Source organism: Hyla sarda, chromosome 9 (assembly GCF_029499605.1).
Source record: "Hyla sarda isolate aHylSar1 chromosome 9, aHylSar1.hap1, whole genome shotgun sequence".
Taxonomy (NCBI): domain Eukaryota; kingdom Metazoa; phylum Chordata; class Amphibia; order Anura; family Hylidae; genus Hyla; species Hyla sarda.
In genome coordinates this window covers 18,808,075-18,834,540 of record NC_079197.1, presented here as the reverse complement: position 1 = coordinate 18,834,540, position 26,466 = coordinate 18,808,075, and the positions used below count along the sequence as shown (strand labels likewise).

Genomic DNA, 26,466 nt, shown 5'->3' with positions numbered 1-26,466 from the left:
TATGTTTTTCCAAAACGGGCACCACCTGACTTTAAAAAAAATTTACGCCGCAGTTCTCCTTTAACCATTCTAAACATACTGCATAAGAAAAGGTTCTCTCCTCTTTATAGAAATCATGGCTTAAAAAAAAAAAGAGACCACTAGGGGTCCCCGAACCATCCAGAACATAATCCTGTCTGGCTGCAGCATCATCTTTGTCCCAGCAGAAGCACAGGATAGGGGATAAGATGTCTTATTGAGGGGGGGGGGGCCGTTATGCCCCCTCCCATAGACGTGAATGGAGGTGGCATGGCGTCACAAGGGGGGCGTGGCATTACGTCACATCTCCAGTCCTGGAAACTGGAAGTTTCTGAAACTGGAGACGCAGCTCTGCATACAATGCGGGTGCTGCAGAGAGATTGCGTGGGTCCTATCCTTTGGATAGGGGATAAAATGTTATATCACCGAATACCCCTTTAAGAACAATCAATGATAAAAGTTTCATGTACTATGTTTGAAAATACCATAAATAGATACCCCGTCCCATAAAAGGCAACTATGACATGAAATCCTCTTTAGGGCTTATTCACACTGACAAAATCCATTGATTTCCAATGAAAGCCTTGCGAAAAACACACATTGTTTTACAATTTTTTTTTTTTTTTGCCACGTCTCTGCCCAAATGTGTGATTGGTAGCGACAGATGCAGCACCAGCCAGGGCGGTGCAGATGCTAAAGCAAAAGCATCAAACAGAGATGCTACAATAGACCGGGTCACTTAACCCCTTAAGGACTCAGGGTTTTTCCATTTTTGCACTTTTGTTTTTTCCTCCTCACCTTTTAAAAATCATAACCCTTTCAAATTTTTTTTTTTGCAATGTTATAGCCCTATAGGGAACTATAACATGCAGTACATTGATTGCCAGCACTGATCAATGCTATGCCATAGCACTGCATTGATCAGTGTTATCGGCGGTCGATTGCTAAAGCCTGGATCTCAGGCTTGGAGCAGTCAATCGCCGATCAGACGCCGAAGTGGAAGGTAGGGACCCTCCTCGTGTGTCCTGTGTGAAACCGCGGTGGTCCCGATCAGCCGGACTGAGTTGTCGGGATGTATTTTTTGACATTTTAGACGCGGCGATCAACTTTGGTTGCTGCGTCTAAGGGATCAATTCCGGACATCACTGCGATCGGTGATGTACGGTATTAGCCACGGGTTACGACTACCGTTAGCCGCCGGGACCAACCCAATATGACGGGGGGTCACCGCGTGACTCCGCGTTATATCACGGGAGCGGGCACAGGGAGTACAGGTACGCCCTGCATCCTTAAGAAGTTAAAGGCAGTATTTTCCAAATAGTGTGTCTCCAGTTGAAGCAAAACTACAACTCCCAGCATGCCTGGACAGCCAAAGGCTGCTTTAAAACACTGCTTTAAAACTTGCATGCCATATTTTAATGATTTACCAGTCAAAGCAAGCAGCAGCCATCTTGCTTACCTCACATCCTTATCTATCTGCAGCAGCACCTCATTGTCTTTAAAGTATGTGTTCCACCGACTATCTGGGTTTGGGTTAAGGGGCTGAAAGAGATAAGAGGGGACGAGTGAAGACAATTTGTAAGATAAAGTCTTATTTGACAAATATACAGAGAATCCCCTAAACAATCCCTCGAGACTAGGTCAATCGCAGGTATTCTCGATACTGCAATCCAAAGCAATCAGCAGTAAATTGAGGAACCTGTACGGAAGTGATCAACTGCCTGCAGCGCCTCCACAGGAAACATAAAGCATTACATGGTGCCTATATAAATCAACGGTCCACCCATAAAATGCACAGTGTCAAGTCCTCCAGAGAAAGGGACAGTCTTTGTAGCTTCTTTCTATTCTGACTAATAATGGAGGCCCTTAAAGGGGTACTCTGCTGAAAACATCTTATCTCCTATCCAAAGAATAGGAGATAAGATGTTTGATTGCTGGGGTCTCGCCTCTAGGGACCCCCCCCGCCATCTCCGAGTCGGCTTGCAGCTTCCATGTTCATGACATCATGCCACGCCCCCTCCATTTATGTCTATGGAAGGGGTGTGACTGCTAGTACTTAGTGGTCACTCCTCCTCCCATAGACAAGAATGGAGGGGGCGTGGCGGCTGGCATCGCCAGTCATCGGGCATGGAGCGGAGTTCGCTCCGTGCACTGAATGACAGGGGTTCCGCAGCGACTAGACATCTTATCCCCTATCCTTTGGATAGGGGATAAGATGTTTTCAGCAGAGTACCCCTTTAAATGTGAAGCGTTCATTGTACTTCCGAACTTACGTGGTCCTCCAAAGTGACATCTTCTCTGGACAAACCGAGCTTGGCTTTGGCGATTCCTGGCTGGATGATCATTTCTTTTAAGAAGTGGTCGTATGTTTCCCTATAAGTGAAATGATTATGGAAATGAAACCTTTCAAAAACCTGGAAAACAAAGTGACAACCAATATGGCCGCCAGTAGATCTCCTCACAACTGGTGTGAGGAAAAGTAGCGTAGTTGCTCATAGTAACCAACCAAGATTCTTCCCTCTTTCTTCAAAAATAAGATGGACTCTAACTGGTTGCTATGGGCAACTGCACCACTTTCTCCTTTGGCACCGGTTCCTCCAATGAGGCAGCTTTTCTTGTGATAAGTCTTGAATACGAGCGGCCATATTGGGTGCCACATAGCGTTCTAGATATATAAAAGTGACAGGAAAGACGTCTCCGCACCTTTGTTTCTGCAGCACTGAATCCCATAATAGCCGGTCTGTCGGGAGATAGTTGAGTAAGATCTGAAACAAAAAAGTTACGGGACATATTTTTTAAATATCAGGCAGGAACCTGACATTTTAGTCTATAGGAGGGGGGGGGGGCACATACTTTCCAACAGAGGCACCGGATCCCTCCTTCGAATGGTATGCCTGCCAAAGAGAAAAAAAGAAAGATGAGATATTTGTAGGGTCTTCTTGAAGAAGGTCATCATATCCTTCCTATATTCCAAAACAGAGCTATTTTGTTTTCCAAAAACAGCGCCCCTCCTGTACTCAGGTTGTGTGTGGTATTACAACTCGGCTTTATTCAATTCAATAGGACTGAGCGTGGTGCTGTTTTTGGAAGAAATCGTCTCTGTTTTTGTAATCCTGGATAACCCCGGATGCTTGTCTGTACAGGACGCCTTGGGCAACGGATAAATCTGTGGCTATCTATAGATGGAGGCGTCCATTTTGTATTTTGTATTTTTTTTAAACCAACTGGTGCCAGAAAGTTAAACAGATTTGTAAATGACTTCTATTAAAAAATGTTAATCCTTCCAGTACTTCTTAGCTGCTGAATACTACAGAGGAAATTCTTTTCTTTTTGGAACACAGAGCTCTATACTGACATCATGACCACAGTGCTCTCTGCTGACATCTCTGTCCATTTTAGGAACTGTCCAGAGCAGCTATGGGGATTTTCTCCCCAAAATGGACAGAGATGTCAGCAGAGAGCACTGTGCTCGTGATGTCAGCAGAGAGCTCTGTGTTCCAAAAAGAAAATTATTTCCTCTGTAGTATTCAGCAGCTAATAAGTACTGGAAGGATGAAGATTTTTTAATAGAAGTAATTTACAAATCTGTTTAACTTTCTGGCACCAGTTTTCCACCGGAGTACCCCTTTAACTATGCACAATTGGCGCCTATTATATTCCATAAAGCAGTATTTATCAACCAGGGTGCCTCCAGCTGTTGCAAAACTACAACTCCCGGCATGCTGGGAGTTGTAGTTTTGACACAGCTGGAGGCACCCCTGGTTGTGAAACACTGCTATAAAGTAATGCAGTGTTTCTGGGCATGCTGGGAGTTGTAGTTTTGCAACAGCTGGAGGCACCCCTGGTTGTGAAACACTGCTATAAAGTAATGCAGTGTTTCTGGGCATGCTGGGAGTTGTAGTTTTGCAACAGCTGGAGGCACCCCTAGTTGTGAAACACTGCTATAAAGTAATGCAGTGTTTCTGGGCATGCTGGGAGTTGTAGTTTTGCAACAGCTGGAGGCACCCCTGGTTGTGAAACACTGCTATAAAGTAATGCAGTGTTTCTGGGCATGCTGGGAGTTGTAGTTTTGCAACAGCTGGAGGCACCCCTGGTTGTGAAACACTGCTATAAAGTAATGCAGTGTTTCTGGGCATGCTGGGAGTTGTAGTTTTGCAACAGCTGGAGGCACCCCTGGTTGTGAAACACTGCTATAAAGTAATGCAGTGTTTCTGGGCATGCTGGGAGTTGTAGTTTTGCAACAGCTGGAGGCACCCCTGGTTGTGAAACACTGCTATAAAGTAATGCAGTGTTTCTGGGCATGCTGGGAGTTGTAGTTTTGCGACAGCTGGAGGCACCCCTGGTTGTGAAACACTGCTATAAAGTAATGCAGTGTTTCTGGGCATGCTGGGAGTTGTAGTTTTGCAAAAGCTGGAGGCACCCCTGGTTGTGAAACACTGCTATAAAGTAATGCAGTGTTTCTGGGCATGCTGGGAGTTGTAGTTTTGCAACAGCTGGAGGCACCGCTGGTTGTGAAACACTGCTATAAAGTAATGCAGTGTTTCTGGGCATGCTGGGAGTTGTAGTTTTGCAACAGCTGGAGGCACCCCTGGTTGTGAAACACTGCTATAAAGTAATGCAGTGTTTCTGGGCATGCTGGGAGTTGTAGTTTTGCAACAGCTGGAGGCACCCCTGGTTGTGAAACACTGCTATAAAGTAATGCAGTGTTTCTGGGCATGCTGGGAGTTGTAGTTTTGCAACAGCTGGAGGCACCCCTGTTTGTGAAACACTGCTATAAAGTAATGCAGTGTTTCTGGGCATGCTGGGAGTTGTAGTTTTGCAACAGCTTGAGGCAACCTGGCCGGGATATGGCAAGCTCATATAATCCTAAACCTAAATAACTAAAATCATAGACTGAGACATTATCTTCAGTCAACGCAATAAAAACAAACAGTTAATATTTAGCAATACAAATCTGACTTCAGTGTGACCTGCGCTTAGGTGAAGGACGCCGCTACCTCCCTGCTATTACATTGGCTGATAACAAAACAATTAAGCTCATATAACCAAAAGATGAAAGAAGGGATCTCTATTAAAGGGGTACTCCCCTGCCTCGCATTCGGAACATTGTGCTCCGAACGATGAGTGCGGGTGCCGATGCTCGTGACATCACGGCCATGCCCCCTCAATGCAAGTCTATGGGAGGGGGCGTGACATCACAAGGGGCGTCACAAAATGTTCCGAACGCTGAGGCAGTGGAGTACCCCTTTAAAGGGGTACTCCGGTGGAAAACTTTTTTTTTTTTAAATGAACTGGTGCCAGAAAGTTAAACACATTTGTAAATTACTTCTATAAAAAAAATCTTAAAGGGGTTATCCAGGAAAAAACTTTTTTTTATATATCAACTGGCTCCAGAAAGTTAAACAGATTTGTAAATTACTTCTGAATTAAAAAATCTTAATCCTTTCAGTACTTATGAGCTTCTTAAGTTAAGGTTGTTCTTTTCTGTCTAAGTAATCTCTCATGACACGTGTCTCGGGAACCGCCCAGTTTAGAAGAGGTTAGCTATGGGAATTTGCTTCTAAACTGGGTGGTTCCCGAGACACGTGTCATCAGAGAGGACTTAGACAGAAAAGAACAACCTTAACTTCAGAAGCTCATAAGTACTGAAAGGATTAAGATTTTTTAATACAAGTAATTTACAAATCTGTTTAACTTTCTGGAACCAGTTGATATATATATATATATATATATATAAAAGTTTTTTCCTGGATAACCCCTTTAATCCTTTTGGTACTTTTTAGCAGCTGTATGCTACAGAGAAAATTCTATACTTTTTTGAATTTCTTTTTTGTCTTGTCCACAGCGCTCTCTGCTGACACCTCTGTCCGTGTCAGGAACTGTCCAGAGCAGCATAGGTTCGCAATGGGGATTTTCTCCTACTCTGGACCGTTCCTAATACGGGCATCAGGTGTCAGCAGAGAGCACTGTGGACAACACAAAAAAGTTAAAATAATAAAGATTTTCCTCTGTAGCCAACAGCTGCTAAAAAGTACCGAAAGGATTAAGATTTTTTAATAGAAGTAATTTACAAATCTGTTTAACTTTCTGGCACCAGTTCATTTAAAAAAAAAGGTTTTCACCGGATTACCCCTTTAAAGGGGTCTTCCAATATCAAAAAGTTATCCCCCATTCATAGGATAGGGGATAACAAGCTGATCAGTGGGGGTCCGACTGCTAGGACCCCTACCCATCACAAGAACAGGGAGAAAATTGTCCCTGAAATGAACGTGCACACCCCGCGCTCCATTCATTCTCTATGGGGCTTTTGAATATTGCCGAGCACATCGCATTTCACTAAGAAATATCTGAAAGCCCCATAGAGAATGAATGGAGCATGGCTGTGCACGTGTTCAATCGCTTCTTATGATTGGGGGTTATCCTGGCATGTCGGCCCCCCGCTGCTTGTTGTCCCCTATCCCTTTAAAGTGGTCAGCCATTCAATTGCATTAAAGGGATAGAAAAACAGAGCTGATTTCTTCCGAAAACAGTGCCACCCCAGTCTTTAGGTTGTGTGTGGTATTACAGGTTGGCTCCATTCAATTTAAAGGAATATTGTAGTGGAATATAACTTATCCCCTATCCGAATGAACGGGGATAAGTTATAGATCCAAGGGGGTCTGACCGCTGGGACCCCCCGCAATCTCCTCTACGGGGCCGTGGCAGTCGGCAGGAAGGGGGCGTCCCGTCCCCGCATGACGCAGCTGCCGTCACGCCCCCTCCATGTATCCCATAGAAATACATGGAGGGGGGATGTCTGCCACGGTTTCCTGCTGGGGACGGCACTTCCAGTGGGTCCCAGCAGTCGGACCCCTGCTATCTATAACTTTGGATAGGGGGATAAATTATATTCCACTACAGTACTCATTTAATGGAACTGAGATGTAATACCACACACTACGTGAGGACAGGGGTTGCGCTGTTTTTGGAATAAATTGCCTTTGTTTTTCTATCCCTGGATAATCCCTTTAAAGGGGTATTCCAGGAAAAAAAACTTTTTTTTCTATAATCAACTGGCCCCAAAAAGTTAAACAGATTTGTAAATGACTTCTATTAATCTTAATCCTTTCAATAATTATCAGCTGCTGAAGTTGAGTTGTTGTTTTCTGTCTGGCAACAGTGCTCTCTGCTGACATCTCTGCTTGTCTCGGGAACTGCACAGAGTAGAAGAGGTTTGCTATGGGGATTTTCTTCTAAACTGGGCGGTTCCCGAGACAGGTGTCATCAGAGAGCACTTAGACAGAAATAACAACTCAACTTCAGCAGCTCATAAGTACTGAAAGGATTAAGATTTTTTAATAGAAGTCATTTACAAATCTGTTTAAGTTTCTGGAGCCAGTTGATATATACTGTATAAAAAAAAAGTTCTTTTTTCCTGGATAACCCCTTTAAATTGAATAGTTGGCCACTACATGCACGCACGGTTGACTACGACTGACTTATGAGACAACCCCTAATGCACATCTACCTTTAAAATCACAAGTAAATATTGGTCGTCCTCTTGACAAATTTTCTGTTTACATTTTTTTTTTTTTTTTAAATAGCACCACTCTAGTCTATAGGCTGCACCTGGTATTGCAACTTGGATCTATTCAAATAATGAGCTGCAATACCAGACAGAAACCATGAACAAAGGTGGCGCTATCTGGAAAAATAAAACAAAACTAAGTTTACGTCAACTGACTCCAAACTGTGGGGCTCTAGATGTTGCAAAACTACAACTCCCAGAATGCCCGGACAGCCAACGGCTGTCCGGGCATGCTGGGAGTTGTAGTTTTGCAACATCTAGAGCCCCACAGTTTGGAGACCACTGGCTTAGATTCTTTTGGGGGGGGAGGGGATCTTAAATGGTTAATTATCATCTAGATTGACTCAACCTTGAAGTCTGATGTTTACGGACTAAGTGGAAAAGAAAGCAAGAAAACAAAGTCCACCGCACCCCGAGACGTCTTACCGTTGAAGCAGAGTTCTCTCAACACAGGCAGGTTGATGTGCGGTTCACTGAGAAGGCTCTGGAACTCTGCAATTCTGCAAACAGAGAAACATCACCTGATCACTTACTGTCTGCCACGACGTGACTCGCGTGGGGTCCTTGCTGCTTGACAGATCCCCCCTTTAAAAGGGGTACTCCCGAGGAAAACTTTTTTTTTTTTTTTTTTTAAATCAACTGGTGCCAGAAAGTTAAACAGATTTGTAAATCACTTCTATTAAAAAATCATAATCCTTCCAGTACTTTTTAGGAGCTGTATACTAAAGAGGAATCCAAAAAAGAAATGCATTTCCTCTGATGTCATGACCACAGTGCTCTCTGCTGTCCATTTTAGGAACTGTCCAGAGCAGCATATGTTTGCTATGGGGATTTTCTCCTACTCTGGACAGTTCCTAAAATGGACAGCAGAGGTCAGCAGAGAGCACTGTGGTCAGGACATCAGAGGAAAAGCATTTCTTTTTTGGATTTCTCTTTAGTATACAGCCCCTAGAAAGTACTGGAAGGATTAAGATTTTTTTTTTATAGAAGTGATTTACAAATCTGTTTAACTTTCTGGCACCAGTTGATTTAAAAAAAAAATAAAAATAAAATAAAAGTTTTTTTACGGGAGTACCCCTTTAACATAGGCTCAAAAAAGCCGGGAGATACTGGCAAAGGTTATCAGGGAGTTTCCTCCCAGTCACATGAGGAAGCAATGACAAACTTCAACACATCATCCCTTCAACGTAAAGGGGTCAGAATTATAAAACATGGCGGCTTTCTTCTTCTTAAAAGAAAAACTGCCACACTGGAAAACAGATTGTGTACGGTACTGCAGCTCAGCCCCAATAAAGGGCTACTCCGTTGGAAAAATCTTATCCCCTATCCAAAAGATGCTCCGTGCACCGAATGACAGGGTGCCGCAGCGGAGATCGCAGGGGTCCCCAGCAATCTAACATCTTATCCCCTATCCTTTGGATAGGGGATAAGATGTTTCCGACGGAGTACTCCTTTAAAGGGGTACTCCGGTGAAAACCTTTTTTCTTTTAAATCAACTGGTGCCAGAAAGTTAAACAGATTTGTAAATTACTTCTATTTAAAAATATTAATCCTTCCTGTACTTATTAGCTGCTGAATACTACAGAGGAAATTCTTTTCTTTTTGGAATTCTCTCTGATGACATCACGAGCACAGTTCTCTCTGCTGATGTCATTATAATAATAATAACCCTTTATTTATTGTTGTCCTTAGTGGGATTTGAACCCAAGGCTCCGGCACTGCAAGGCAGCAGTGCTAACCACTGAGCCACCATGCTGCCCTTAGCATACATCTGCTATGCACGGTTGCTAAAATGGACAGAGATGTCAGCAGAGAGCACTGTGCTCGTGATGTCATCAGTGTTCCAAAAAGAAAGGAATTTCCTCTGTAGCATTCAGCAGCTAATAAGTACTGGAAGGATTAAGATTTTTTAATAGAAGTAATTTACAAATATGTTTAACTTTCTGGCACCAGTTGATTTAAAAGAAAAAAGGTTTTCAACGGAGTACCCCTTTAAACTTTAATAGAACTGAGCTACAATGGTGGACACTAGAGATGAGCAAACTTACAGTAAATTCGATTCGTCACGAACTTCTCGGCTCGGCAGTTGATGCCTTATCCTGCGTAAATTAGTTCAGCCTTCAGGTGCTCCGGTGGGCTGGAAAAGGTGGATACAGTCCTAGGAAAGAGTCTCCTAGGACTGTATCCACCTTTTCCAGCCCACCGGAGCACCTAAAAGCTGAACTCATTTATGCAGGATAAGTCATCAACTGCCGAGCCGAGAAGTTTGTGACGAATCGAATTTATTGTAAGTTCGCTCATCTCTAGTGGACACAACCCATGGACGGGGATTGCACTGTTTCTGGCAGAAAGCAGCGATGTCTTTTTTTCTAATTCCCTACAACCCATTTATTTGAGGCAGCAGTCAGACATGTGTATCTGATAACTACCAATTAAAGGGGGACTCCCATGGAACATTTTTTTTTTTTTTTTTAAATCAACTGAATAGTACAGAGGGAATTCTTTTCTTTTTGGAACACAGAGCGCTCTGCTGACATCATGACCACAGTGCCCTCTGCTGACATCTCTGTCCATTTTAGGAACTGTCCCGAGTAGGAGAAAATCCCTCCTAGGAGAGATATCAGCAGAGAGCACTGTACTCGTGATTCAGCAGAGAGCTCTGTGTTCCCATAAGAAAAGAACTTGCTCTGTAGTATTCAGCAGCTAATAAGTACTGGAAGGATTAAGATATTTTAACAGAAGTAATTTACAAATCTGTTTAATTACCGACCGATGGGGCCCCCCGCAATTTTCAGGTTGGGACCCTGGCGCTCTCTGATGACACGCGGTTGCTCCATTTATTTCTACGGGAGTATGATTTTACCCTAATATCACTGGGGGTTTGACCACTGACCACCTCATCGATCACTAGTACATGGGAACCCCCTGAACCCACAGACACTGCGAGAAATGGATTTAGCTTCATTCAAATCTTTCTTGTTATTCTGATCGTGGGGTGCAGGGGAACCCCCCTTTGTCATGATCAGTAGGGGTCCCAGAGGTTAATGATGCTTTGCTGAAGCGCTATGCTAATCTCTGTTCCATAGAATGCCATGTTGCTTTATGTGTAGCATAGGTATCAACCCTCTGCTAGGACAGTGTTTCCTAACCAGGGTGCCTCCAGCTGTTGCAAAACGACAACTTCCAGCATGCCCGGACAGCCTACGGCTGTCCGGGCATGCTGGGAGTTGTCGTTTTGCAACAGCTGGAGGCACCCTGGTTGGAAAACACTGCACTCGGATATTAACACTAAGTAGAGGAACATATGTAATAGCTCAATGTATCTGTATCTGGTAGATACAGGTTTATAAACACACAATACATATAAAAAAATAAAGAAACATATAATGCATTTATCTCAGATAGACAGACACATATATCTCATATAGAAAGACACTATGTAACAGTCTCTGTATAAGATCCATAGAGGGTCACAGTGATGCAGCCTCTCTGACCCCCCCACATAATGACAGCTGCCTCTTATATTAACCCTCTGCCTGCAGGATGTTCTGAGCCGCACATGCACGACCCCTTCTCTGCAGCCCCCCAAGATCTGCCCCCATAGGACTCCCCCACACCGGAGCTCCTTACTTGCTCTTGTGCAGACTCGACATGTTGACTTCCGCTGCCTTCTGGGATACAGGGGGAGGGCAGAGAGAGAGAGAGGCAGGAAACAGGAACCCTGCATCTTCCTGCACGGGGGATACAATGTATCCTCATCATCCTCTGTACAATGTATCCTCATCATCCTCTATACAATGTATCCTCATCATCCTCTATACAATGTATCCTCATCATCCTCCATACAATGTATCCTCATCATCCTCTATACAATGTATCCTCATCATCCTCCTCTATACACTGTATCCTCATCATCCTCTATACAATGTATCCTCATCATCCTCTATACAATGTATCCTCATCATCCTCTATACAATGTATCCTCATCATCCTCTATACAATGTATCCTCATCATCCTCTATACAATGTATCCTCATCATCCTCTATACAATGTATCCTCATCATCCTCTATACAATGTATCCTCATCATCCTCCATACAATGTATCCTCATCATCCTCTATACAATGTATCCTCATCATCCTCTATACAATGTATCCTCATCATCCTCTATACAATGTATCCTCATCATCCTCTATACAATGTATCCTCATCATCCTCTATACAATGTATCCTCATCATCCTCTATACAATGTATCCTCATCATCCTCCATACAATGTATCCTCATCATCCTCCATACAATGTATCCTCATCATCCTCTATACAATGTATCCTCATCATCCTCTATACAATGTATCCTCATCATCCTCTATACAATGTATCCTCATCATCCTCTATACAATGTATCCTCATCATCCTCTATACAATGTATCCTCATCCTCCTCTATACAATGTATCCTCATCATCCTCCATACAATGTATCCACATCATCCTCCATACAATGTATCCTCATCATCCTCTATACAATGTATCCTCATCATCCTCTATACAATGTATCCTCATCATCCTCTATACAATGTATCCTCATCATCCTCTATACAATGTATCCTCATCATCCTCTATACAATGTATCCTCATCATCCTCTATACAATGTATCCTCATCATCCTCCTCTATACAATGTATCCTCATCATCCTCTATACAATGTATCCTCATCATCCTCTATACAATGTATCCTCATCATCCTCTATACAATGTATCCTCATCATCCTCTATACAATGTATCCTCATCATCCTCTATACAATGTATCCTCATCATCCTCCATACAATGTATCCTCATCATCCTCTATACAATGTATCCTCATCATCCTCTATACAATGTATCCTCATCATCCTCTATACAATGTATCCTCATCATCCTCTATACAATGTATCCTCATCATCCTCTATACAATGTATCCTCATCATCCTCTATACAATGTATCTTCATCATCCTCTATACAATGTATCCTCATCATCCTCCATACAATGTATCCTCATCATCCTCTATACAATGTATCCTCATCATCCTCTATACAATGTATCCTCATCATCCTCTATACAATGTATCCTCATCATCCTCTATACAATGTATCCTCATCATCCTCTATACAATGTATCCTCATCATCCTCCATACAATGTATCCTCATCATCCTCTATACAATGTATCCTCATCATCCTCTATACAATGTATCCTCATCATCCTCTATACAATGTATCCTCATCATCCTCTATACAATGTATCCTCATCATCCTCCTCTATACAATGTATCCTCATCATCCTCTATACAATGTATCCTCATCATCCTCCTCTATACAATGTATCCTCATCATCCTCTATACAATGTATCCTTATCATCCTCCTCTATACAATGTATCCTCATCATCCTCCTCTATACAATGTATCCTCATCATCCTCCATACAATGTATCCTCATCATCCTCTATACAATGTATCCTCATCATCCTCTGTACAATGTATCCTCATCATCCTCTATACAATGTATCCTCATCATCTATACAATGTATCCTCATCATCCTCTATACAATGTATCCTCATCATCCTCTATACAATGTATCCTCATCATCCTCTATACAATGTATCCTCATCATCCTCCTCTATACAATGTATCCTCATCATCCTCTATACAATGTATCCTCATCATCTATACAATGTATCCTCATCATCCTCTATACAATGTATCCTCATCATTCTCTATACAATGTATCCTCATCATCCTCTGTACAATGTATCCTCATCATCCTCTGTACAATGTATCCTCATCATCCTCTATACAATGTATCCTCATCATCCTCTATACAATGTATCCTCATCATCCTCTGGACAATGTATCCTCATCATCCTCCATACAATGTATCCTTATCATCTATAAAATGTATCCTCATCATCCTCTATACAATGTATCCTCATCATCCTCTGTAGAATGTATCCTCATCATCCTCTATACAATGTATCCTCATCATCCTCCTCTATACAATGTATCCTCATCATCCTCTATACAATGTATCCTCATCATCCTCCTCTATACAATGTATCCTCATCATCCTCCTCTATACAATGTATCCTCATCATCCTCCATACAATGTATCCTCATCATCCTCTATACAATGTATCCTCATCATCCTCTGTACAATGTATCCTCATCATCCTCTATACAATGTATCCTCATCATCTATACAATGTATCCTCATCATCCTCTGTACAATGTATCCTCATCATCCTCTGTACAATGTATCCTCATCATCCTCTATACAATGTATCCTCATCATCCTCTATACAATGTATCCTCATCATCCTCTGTACAATATATCCTCATCATCCTCCATACAATGTATCCTTATCATCTATAAAATGTATCCTCATCATCCTCTATACAATGTATCCTCATCATCCTCTGTACAATGTATCCTCATCATCCTCTGTACAATGTATCCTCATCATCCTCTATACAATGTATCCTCATCATCCTCTATACAATGTATCCTCATCATCCTCTATACAATGTATCCTCATCATCCTCTATACAATGTATCCTCATCATCCTCTATACAATGTATCCTCATCATCCTCTGTACAATGTATCCTCATCATCCTCTGTACAATGTATCCTCATCATCCTCTTTACAATGTATCCTCATCATCCTCTGTACAATGTATCCTCATCATCCTCTTTACAATGTATCCTCATCATCCTCTGTACAATGTATCCTCATCAACCTCTATACAATGTATCCTCATCATCCTCCTCTATACAATGTATCCTCATCCTCCTCCTCTATACAATGTATCCTCATCATCTATACAATGTATCCTCATCATCCTCCTCTATACAATGTATCATCATCCTCCTCTATACAATGTATCCTCATCATCCTCTATACAATGTATCCTCATCATCCTCCTCTATACAATGTATCCTCATCATCCTCTATACAATGTATCCTCATCATCCTCCTCTATACAATGTATCCTCATCATCCTCTATACAATGTATCCTCATCCTCCTCCTCTATACAATGTATCCTCATCATCCTCCTCTATACAATGTATCCTCATCATCCCCTATACAATGTATCCTCATCCTCCTCCTCTATACAATGTATCCTCATCATCCTCTGTACAATGTATCCTCATCATCCTCTATACAATGTATCCTCATCATCCTCTATACAATGTATCCTCATCATCCTCTATACAATGTATCCTCATCATCCTCTATACAATGTATCCTCATCATCCTCTATACAATGTATCCTCATCATCCTCCTCTATACAATGTATCCTCATCATCCTCCTCTATACAATGTATCCTCATCATCCTCCATACAATGTATCCTCATCATCCTCTATACAATGTATCCTCATCATCCTCTGTACAATGTATCCTCATCATCCTCTATACAATGTATCCTCATCATCTATACAATGTATCCTCATCATCCTCTGTACAATGTATCCTCATCATCCTCTGTACAATGTATCCTCATCATCCTCTATACAATGTATCCTCATCATCCTCTATACAATGTATCCTCATCATCCTCTGTACAATGTATCCTCATCATCCTCCATACAATGTATCCTCATCATCTATAAAATGTATCCTCATCATCCTCTATACAATGTATCCTCATCATCCTCTGTACAATGTATCCTCATCATCCTCTGTACAATGTATCCTCATCATCCTCTATACAATGTATCCTCATCATCCTCTATACAATGTATCCTCATCATCCTCTATACAATGTATCCTCATCATCCTCTATACAATGTATCCTCATCATCCTCTGTACAATGTATCCTCATCATCCTCTTTACAATGTATCCTCATCATCCTCTGTACAATGTATCCTCATCAACCTCTATACAATGTATCCTCATCATCCTCCTCTATACAATGTATCCTCATCCTCCTCCTCTATACAATGTATCCTCATCATCTATACAATGTATCCTCATCATCCTCCTCTATACAATGTATCATCATCCTCCTCTATACAATGTATCCTCATCATCCTCTATACAATATATCCTCATCATCCTCCTCTATACAATGTATCCTCATCATCCTCTATACAATGTATCCTCATCATCCTCCTCTATACAATGTATCCTCATCATCCTCTATACAATGTATCCTCATCCTCCTCCTCTATACAATGTATCCTCATCATCCTCCTCTATACAATGTATCCTCATCATCCCCTATACAATGTATCCTCATCCTCCTCCTCTATACAATGTATCCTCATCATCCTCTGTACAATGTATCCTCATCATCCTCTATACAATGTATCCTCATCATCCTCTATACAATGTATCCTCATCATCCTCTATACAATGTATCCTCATCATCCTCTATACAATGTATCCTCATCATCCTCTATACAATGTATCCTCATCATCCTCTATACAATGTATCCTCATCATCCTCTGTACAATGTATCCTCATCATCCTCTATACAATGTATCCTCATCATCCTCTATACAATGTATCCTCATCATCCTCTATACAATGTATCCTCATCATCCTCTATACAATGTATCCTCATCATCCTCTATACAATGTATCCTCATCATCCTCCTCTATACAATGTATCCTCATCATCCTCTATACAATGTATCCTCATCCTCCTCCTCTATACAATGTATCCTCATCATCCTCTGTACAATGTATCCTCATCATCCTCTATACAATGTATCCTCATCATCCTCTATACAATGTATCCTCATCATCCTCTATACAATGTATCCTCATCATCCTCTATACAATGTATCCTCATCATCCTCTATACAATGTATCCTCATCATCCTCCTCTATACAATGTATCCTCATCATCCTCTATACAATGTATCCTCATCATCCTCTATACAATGTATCCTCATCATCCTCCTCTATACAATGTATCCTCATCATCCTCCTCTATACAATGTATCCTCATCATCCTCCTCTATACAATGTATCCTCATCATCCTCTATACAATGTATCCTCATCATCCTCCTCTATACAATGTATCCTCATCCTCCTCTATACAATGTATCCTCATCATCCTCTATACAATGTATCCTCATCATCCTCCTCTATACAATGTATCCTCATCATCCTCCTCTATACAATGTATCCTCATCCTCCTCTATACAATGTATCCTCATCATCCTCTATACAATGTATCCTCATCCTCCTCTATACAATGTATCCTCATCCTCCTCCTCTATACAATGTATCCTCATTATCCTCCTCTATATAATGTATCCTCATCATCCTCCTCTATACAATGTATCCTCATCATCCGCTATACAATGTATCCTCATCCTCCTCTATACAATGTATCCTCATCATCCTCCTCTATACAATGTATCCTCATCATCCTCCTCTATACAATGTATCCTCATCCTCCTCTATACAATTTATCCTCATCATCCTCCTCTATACAATGTATCCTCCTCATCCTCCTCTATACAATGTATCCTCATCATCCTCCTCTATACAATGTATCCTCATCCTCCTCTATACAATGTATCCTCATCATCCTCTATACAATGTATCCTCATCCTCCTCTATACAATGTATCCTCATCCTCCTCCTCTATACAATGTATCCTCATTATCCTCCTCTATATAATGTATCCTCATCATCCTCCTCTATACAATGTATCCTCATCATCCGCTATACAATGTATCCTCATCCTCCTCTATACAATGTATCCTCATCATCCTCCTCTATACAATGTATCCTCATCATCCTCCTCTATACAATGTATCCTCATCCTCCTCTATACAATTTATCCTCATCATCCTCCTCTATACAATGTATCCTCCTCATCCTCCTCTATACAATGTATCCTCATCATCCTCCTCTATACAATGTATCCTCATTATCCTCCTCTATACAATGTATCCTCATCATCATCATCCTCTATACAATGTATCCTCATCATCCTCTATACAATGTATCCTCATCATCATCCTCTATACAATGTATCCTCATCCTCCTCCTCTATACAATGTATCCTCATCATCCTCCACTATACAATGTATCCCCATCATCCTCTATACAATGTATCCTAATCATCCTCTATACAATGTATCCTCATCATCCTCCTCTATACAATGTATCCTCATCATCCTCTATACAATGTATCCTCCTCCTCCTCCTCTATACAATGTATCCTCATCATCCTCCTCTATACAATGTATCCTCATCATCCTTCTTTATACAATGTATCCTCATCATCCTCTATACAATGTATCCTCATCATCCTCCTCTATACAATGTATCCTCATCATCCTCTATACAATGTATCCTCATCATCCTCCTTTATACAATGTATCCTCATCATCCTCTATACAACGTATCCTCATCATCCTCCTCCTCTATACAATGTATCCTCATCATCCTCCTCTATACAATGTATCCTCATCCTCCTCCTTTATACAATGTATCTTCATCATCCTCTATACAATGTATCCTCATCATCCTCCTCTATACAATGTATCCTCATCATCCTCTATACAATGTATCCTCATCCTCCTCCTCCTCTATACAATGTATTCTCATCATCCTCCTCTATACAATGTATCCTCATCATCCTCTATACAATTTATCCTCATCATCATCCTCCTCTATACAATGTATCCTCATCATCCTCTATACAATGTATCCTCCTCCTCCTCCTCCTCTATGCAATGTATCCTCATCATCCTCCTCTATACAATGTATCCTCATCATCCTCCTCTATACAATGTATCCTCATCCTCCTCCTCTATACAATGTATCCTCATCATCCTCCACTATACAATGTATCCTTATCATCCTCCACTATACAATGTATCCTCATCATCCTCTATACAATGTATCCTCCTCCTCCTCTATACAATGTATCCTCATCATCCTCTATACAATGTATCCTCATCCTCCTCTATACAATGTATCCTCATCATCCTCCTCTATACAATGTATCCTCATCCTCCTCCTCTATACAATGTATCCTCATCATCCTCTATACAATGTATCCTCATCATCATCCTCTATACAATGTATCCTCATCATCCTCCTCTATACAATGTATCCTCATCATCCTTCTCTATACAATGTATCCTCATCCTCCTCTATACAATGTATCCTCATCATCCTCCTCTATACAATGTATCCTCATCATCCTCCTCTATACAATGTATCCTCATCATCCTCCTCTATACAATGTATCCTCATCATCCTCCTCCTCTATACAATGTATCCTCATCATTCTCCTCCTCTATACAATGTATCCTCATCATCCTCCTCTATACAATGTATCCTCATCATCCTCCTCTATACAATGTATCCTCCTCCTCCTCTATACAATGTATCCTCATCCTCCTCCTCTATACAATGTATCCTCATCATCCTCCTCTACACAATGTATCCTCATCCTCCTCCTCTATACAATGTATCCTCATCCTCCTCTATACAATGTATCCTCATCCTCCTCTATACAATGTATCCTCATCATCCTCTATACAATGTATCCTCATCATCCTCCTCTATACAATGTATCCTCATCATCCTCCTCTATACAATGTATCCTCATCATCCTCCTCTATACAATGTATCCTCATCATCCTCCTCTATACAATGTATCCTCATCCTCCTCCTCTATACAATGTATCCTCATCATCCTCCTCTATACAATGTATCCTCATCCTCCTCCATACAATGTATCCTCATCCTCCTCCTCTATACAATGTATCCTCATCATCCTCCTCTATACAATGTATCCTCATCCTCCTCTATACAATGTATCCTCCTCCTCCTCCTCTATACAATGTATCCTCATCCTCCTCCTCTATACAATGTATCCTCATCATCCTCCTCTATACAATGTATCCTCATCCTCCTCTATACAATGTATCCTCATCCTCCTCCTCTATACAATGTATCCTCATCATCCTCAGCAGTCAGTATATAGTGGTGTACACACTGTACGGTGATGTAGTAGCTGTAATGGTGTCATCATTATGTAGGGTTTTATACCTTTTGTTCTGAAACTACAGAATTACAGCAGCTGCCTAAGAGCATAAACTATTGGAGTCACTCCCAGTACTAATGCGAGGACCTAAATAATACCGCTACAGGGCGGACATATTCCTGCAGAGCTTACATTAACTGTTTTATGGCCGCCTGTGTCTTCACATCCAAACAGGGAGCAGAGGCTGCTGATGTCCGCCATTATCAGTGAGGTCCTGCAGTTCATGAAGCGAGCGCCGCTCCTGTGTTCGCTTCATGTTCATGATGTAAATGCACGTCATGGTGTGCTAAGTACTAGGGGACCATGATGTTCATTTTCATCATATGTCCTCTAGGGGTTAAAACTAAACTTTTTGGACCCAGCGAGTGTGACATTGAGGGTATTGCAGGTAAAGGAGATCTCAGGGTCAGATAAATGTGTTATTAGGGATCCCAGGCACAGCATCTCGATAATACCTAATCCCATTCAGTCCCTGCCTGTGTACACAATAATGTGGACATTATGTATGCAGCCCCCTTCACTGTGCTGGTTGGCAGAAATCCCTGAAATCAGATCCTACCTATCAGAGTTGACATATATATATATATATATATATATATATATATATATATATAGCCTATTTTATAGCTAAGACTTTAAAGGGGTATTCCCGGCAAAATCATTTTATCCCCTATCCAAAGGATAGGGGATAAGATGTCTGATCGTGGGGGGCCTGCTGCTGAGACCCCCCACGACCTCCCTGCAGCACCCGCATTCTATGCGGGTCCTGAATCTCCAGTTTCGAAAACCTCACGGTTTCCAGGACTGGGGACGTGACGTCGTTTTTCGAAACTGGAGATTCAGCACCCGCATAGAATGCGGGTGCTGCAGGGAGATCGTGGGGGGTCTCAGCAGCGGACCCCCGCGATCGTACATCTTATCCTCTATCCTTTGGATAGGAGATAAAATGTTTTTGTCCGGAATACCCCTTTAATATTTAAAGGGGTATTCCCCCCTATACATGTTATCCCCTATCCAAAGTTCCCCACGACCAGACACCCTGCAATCTCTGGGCCGGCCCCGCAGCCACGGAAACCTGGGGCTTCCATGATCGTGACGTCATGCCACACCCCCTACATTCATGTCTAGGGGAGGGGTTGTTACGGCTAGTACACCGCCATCACGCCTCCTCCCATTGACATGAATGGAGGAGGCGTGGCGGCTGTGTTTGCCAGTCATCCAGCACAGAGCGGAGTCTGCCCCATGCACCGGATGACTGGGGTGTGGCAGCGGAGATCGCAGGGGTCACCAGTGGCGGGACCCCCACAATCAGACATGTTATCCCCTATTCTTTGATATATTTTAAAAGAGAACTTTATTGGAACATGTTTCATATCCCCAGCTGCAAAAACTAAAAAAACTAACTTTAACTCACCTTCGTATGTTCCCCCGTTGAGCCGATATCGGCTTCTCGGTCTTCCGGTGCTGGTCTTCTTCCTGCTTCCTGGGCTTGGTGACTCTGACTAGGCTCAGCGTATCGCCAACTGCAGCAATGTCCCTCCTCGGCTGGTGATAGTCTGAGCTTTCTGTCATGTAAGGAGCCTGTGCCCCGTTAAAGTTTTTTTTTTTTTTTAGCTTTTGCAGACCGGGCACAGGGGAAATGAATGATGTTTTAGCTCAGTTCTCCTTTAAGTCCTGAAGAACCCCTTTTAATTAGCATAAACCAATTTCACATAGGAGACACTACAGATTGCTGACTACAGTGCCCACTGCAGGTGAAATGTGGCATTACATGGTGGAATCTGAAATAAAGCTGCTACCTGTTCTGACTGAGGGAAAGCTTCATCTATGATGTCTATATAATCCAACAGGACATTTGGCAGTGTTTTACGGACATGCTGGTAGTTTTGCAACAGCTGGAGGCACACTTTTTGAAAACACCGGCATATGGGCAAAGGCAGCTGACAAAGCCAAGCTCTTTTATATAGTAGCAGCTGCTACATCAGGCATAGCCAACCATCGTCACTCACTGCAAATGTTTTCAACTACATTTCCCATGATGCTCTTACAACCAAAAGGCTGCCAAAGCATCATGGGAGATGTAGTCCAAAACATTTGCACGCCGATGCTTGTGCTAATTGATTCTGATGGTGGCGGACGCCTACTTCTTCCATATGGATATGTCTTAAAGGGGTACTCCGCCCCTGGCATCTTATCCCCTATCCAAAGGATAGGGGATAAGATGTTAGATCACTGTGGTACCGCTGCTGGGGACCCCAGGGATCGCCGCTGCATCACCCAGCCATCATTACTGCACAGAGCGAGTTCGCTCTGTGCGTAATGACGGGCGATAGCGATACAGGGGCCGGAGCAGCGTGACGTCATGGCCCCGCCCCTCATGACATCACTGCCCGGCCCCTTAATGCAAGTCTATAGCAGGGGGCGTGACGACCACCACGCCCCCTTCCCATAGACTTGTATTGACGGGGGCGGGCCGTGACGTCACGAGGGGCGGAGCCGTGATGTAACGATGCTCCGGCCCCTGTATTGCCCGTCATTACGTGCAGAGTGATCTCGCTCTGCGCAGTAATGATAGCGGGGTGCTGCAGCAGCGATCCCCGGGGTTCCCAGCAGCGGGACCCCGGCGATCTGACATCTTATCCCCTATCCTTTGGATAGGGGATAAGATGTCTAGGGGCGGAGTACCCCTTTAATAGGGCAGTGTTTCCCAACCAGGGTGCCTCCAGCTGTTTCAAAAATACAACTCCCAGCATGCCTGGACAGCCAAAGGCTGCCCAGGCATGCTGGGAGTTGTATTTTGCAACATCTGGAGGCACCTTGGTTGGGAAACATGCCCCTCTCATAAGCCATAAGCCCCACCCATTTTTTTCTAAATTCTACTAAATTGGGAAAAGTCACTTGTTTTATGCACCAGATAAGGGTGGGTTCACACCACGTTTTTGCAATACAGTTTTGTATCAGGTTTTTGATTAAAAAAAAACGGATTCCTCAAAACCTGACTAAACTGTATCAAAATGTGTAATTTTTTTTTATCTGTATACGGTTTGAAAAAGGATTTCTGGTTGCATCCGTTTTTTAAGAAAAAAAACTGTATACGTTTTTAACTTTTCACTCCATTATGAATAAAGTTTCACTTGTTTGATTGAAATTCCAAGGAAAAAAAAGAGCAAAGCCAAAAACCGTATGGTGAAAACCGGATGGAACCGTACGCACATACAGTTCTGTACGGTTCCCATTGACTCCCATGTTAAAAAAAAAACGTATACGGTTTAATACAGTTTTTCACACGGACCAAAAACCGTGGTAGGCCACGGTTTTCTGTCCGGAAAAAAAAAAAAGTAAAAATCCGTATGGTTTGAAAAACGGAGAAAACCGTATACATTATGGTACATACGGTTTTGAATGGGAAGTCTATGGGCGCGGTTTTCTGTACGGTTGCATACGTTTTTTTTATGAAACCTTATGCCGAAACTGTATAGTAAAATCGTGGTGTGAACCCACCCTAAGGCTTGCTCAAAAATTGAGGCTTTCGTATAGCAGATAATTGGATAGATTTTCCCAATATGTTTGTATCTTGTTTCTAATAAAGATGTCACGTTCTTACGAACTACGAGCAAAGTAGTCAGCTTAACTCATTCCAAGTATAGCCCAGACATTCCATACATTTCCCACATGACCCAGATAACAGCACCCATAGATGACTCAGTCATGAACATATAAGGGACTTCCTGACCAATCGGCGATTAACATTCCTCCGTATAGTGAAAAGCAGCAATTTAATAATGACATCACCAGCAATTTACTGATACGGCCTTAATGCTCATGTGCACTGATACGGAGCCTATAGAGCAGTGCCTAAAGCCATACAGCCTCCGCACATAGACTTAGGGACTCAAGAATACCATGAACATAACGCTAATGGAGAGGTCTAAGGCAGCGTTATATCATTAGTCTACAAGCCCCCTGACGAAGCACAACGCGAAACGTACGTTGGGGTTGGAGCTGGTAGGTTGGCAGCTCACATGGCAGGAAGTCTTATGGAGTTTCAGCTGTTTTCTGTGTAGTTTCTGTCTTTTTCACATGATTTTTCCTCTTTACACTTTTTTCCTCTTTTGATTTTTTGCTCTATACACTTTTGTATATCTCTCTTTGCTGCTCATTATAATAATTTGGGGGAGATTTATCAAAGGATTTAGACTGGTTTTTCCTGTCTAAATTTGTCCCACAGAAAGTCGCAGTCTAAATATGTGCGACTTTTCTGCGACTTTTGCTTTAGACGATTTTTAGAACATGATGCGTTCTGGTCTATTTTAGACAGAAAAATGCGTTGGTGCTGAATTTATCGAAAGCGACTTTTCGGTGACAAGTCGCATTGGCTGAAAGTGCGCCGAAATGTCAGACCGTGCTGGAGCAGGTTTAAATACAGTCTAAAGCATAGATCCCGAAGTCCGTGCGCAGAATTTATCAAGAGCCGTGCGCCTTTTGATAAATTAGGCGCACAATAGACCGGCCTAACGCTCTGTAGATTGGTCTATATTGATGGGGGACATAGACGGCTTTTATAAATCTCCCCCTTTGTCTTACAAGTGATTTATCTGAGTGAAGTGCCTGCTGGGATTCCTCCAAGATCTGTTTTTCCCTGTATTCCATGTGTATGTGCTTATCCTGCTATCTCCACATTTCTGTAGTGTCATGTCAGTGTCTTATTTTTAATATTTCATTCTTTATTTTAAATGTTTGTCTTGCAATTTTTGATATAAGTTTAATAAACTGAGAATTTTACACGGTTGGTTCTTTTGTTGGTGTGCATCATTTGTCCAAGGTAACGATAGATCATTTGGTGATAATAAAGCTTTGTTGCACAATTGAAGACGTGACGGTGTTGTGGTCTTCTTCGATCCCTTAGTGACTGCTGGAGCCTAAGACCCCTTTCACACTACAGGCATCATCCTGCTTTTTTACTGCAGTTATTTTACAATAACGGATGAAAAAAAAAAACCTGATGCAATAAACTGGTAATAACGGATGATAACTGATGACCATTATCCGTTATTATAATGGTTTTACCTGATGTTGTTCATCTGTTTAACATCCGTTATTAAGGCTTTTCTAACGGATGTTTTAACAGATGAATTTTATAGTGTGAAAGGGGCCTTATCATCCATTATTACCAGTTACATTCGTTTTTTTAAATCAGGTTTTTTAGGCCCCTTTCACACTACAAAATTACTCCGTTTTATAGATCCGTACAAAGTTCCGTCTGAAAATCAGCTGTAAAACGGCAGTTCCAAAATCCTATACGGCCATTAGAAAATCCCATAATAGCTGTTTTAACCCGTTATTAATAACGGCCGTTATTTTGTGACGGAAGATAGTAACAGGAGAAATAGTGCATGCACTATAACGGGTTAAAGGGGTACTCCGGCCCTGAGACATCTTATCCCCCATATGCCACGCCCCCTCCCATAGACTTGTATAGCGGGGGGGGGGTGACGTCACACAGGGGCGGAGTCGTGATGTCACAATACTCCGGCCCCGTGGACGCCACCCGGCTTTTTGTGAGCTGGCACGGCGGCGTGCAGCTCAAACAGGTGGGTGGCGAATACAAGATTGCGGGGGTCCCCAGTGGCGCGACCCCCGCGGTGGGACATCTTATCCCCTATCCTTGGTGGCAGCAGTGGGATCAACAGAGCCAGGGGTGAAACTAGTATCCCATGGGCCCTAGGACAAATTTTGGTCCTGAGCCCCCACCCCGTCCCATCCCATCCCTTATTCACTTGGAGTCGCTCTCTTTGCTTTTTATTCTCTGAGCCACCATGATGACTTCTTCCAGCGGTGACAATCATTTTAGGCTCTTTCCTTTTCCAGCACGCATCCTGCCTCTATATAATCTCCCCATCTGTAGTCCCCCAAACTGTAATAATGCCCATGTGGTGCTCCACACAGTAAAAGGGGGTATGTTTGTAGGTAGGTTCCCCCATTAAGTACCGTATGTCATCCACAGTAGTGAGAAAGTCCCCCCCCCCCCCCCCCAGTAAACAGGTAGTGCCCACCATTAGGTGTCCACACAGAGATTTTCCATGCGGACATTCCGAGATGTGAACATAGCCTAACACTTCTAAAACCCAGTAGTTACATTTCATGTATGACCCATTGAATTAAAAAGAAACTGCACCCGAAAATAAAAATATAACATTACATACTGGTTTTTCCAAGAAATGGATGACTATGATATATATGGCCAGGCTTAGGCTTCTTTCTCACTACCGTTGCGCCTTGTCAAGAACCGCCGTCAAGCTCTCTCTCTCTTTTTCCCCCCCCTGAGTTTGACAGAGTGCAATGGGCAACAGCGGGTACCGATGGACCTCGTTATAGTCAATGTGGTCCGCCGGGCGCAGCTTTTTTTCAGCGGGAGAGAAAGACGGCGCAAGCTGTATTTTTTCTCCCGCTATTTTCACCGCCGGCCGTCACACTACCGTGTCACAACGGTGGTATGAAAGAGGCCCTATTCCACAAGCGTGAAATCCTCTCTGGCTCCTTGAGGTTGGTCTGTTCTATAATGTCCATTTGCCCTAATACATCAGGGTTAGCCCAGGCCACGACCTGAAAATATCGGGGGCAAAGCCATACTGGTTTAAAGAAGGGTAAAGAAGGATGCAGTGGTCAAAAACAGCTGGTGGCCTTAAAGGGTTATTCCCTTAGAAAACATATATTTTTTTTAAATCAACGGGTGCCATAAAGTTAAACAGATTTGTAAATGACTTCTATTTAAAAATCTTAATCCTTTTAGTACTTATCAGCTTCTGTA

The 26,466-nt window shown here is 42.4% G+C and overlaps 1 protein-coding gene across 2 annotated transcripts in view; it reads right to left on the bottom strand.

The window, feature by feature from the left end:
• TBC1D13 (TBC1 domain family member 13) overlaps positions 1 to 26,466 on the bottom strand; it is a 39,536-nt gene that overhangs the window by 11,928 nt on the left and 1,142 nt on the right. The window contains exons 1-6 of one of the 2 annotated variants that reach the window (XM_056538833.1): positions 11,216 to 11,278; positions 8,012 to 8,085; positions 2,872 to 2,912; positions 2,722 to 2,783; positions 2,292 to 2,391; positions 1,478 to 1,560 (exon numbers count right to left, since the gene is read on the bottom strand). In XM_056538833.1, coding sequence (XP_056394808.1) covers positions 1,478 to 1,560; positions 2,292 to 2,391; positions 2,722 to 2,783; positions 2,872 to 2,912; positions 8,012 to 8,085; positions 11,216 to 11,238 — 383 coding nt within the window. In that variant the 5' untranslated portion in view covers positions 11,239 to 11,278. Of the gene's footprint in view, positions 1 to 1,477; positions 1,561 to 2,291; positions 2,392 to 2,721; positions 2,784 to 2,871; positions 2,913 to 8,011; positions 8,086 to 11,215; positions 11,279 to 26,466 lie in introns of those variants that run through there. The other variant, XM_056538832.1, reaches the window with a different exon arrangement.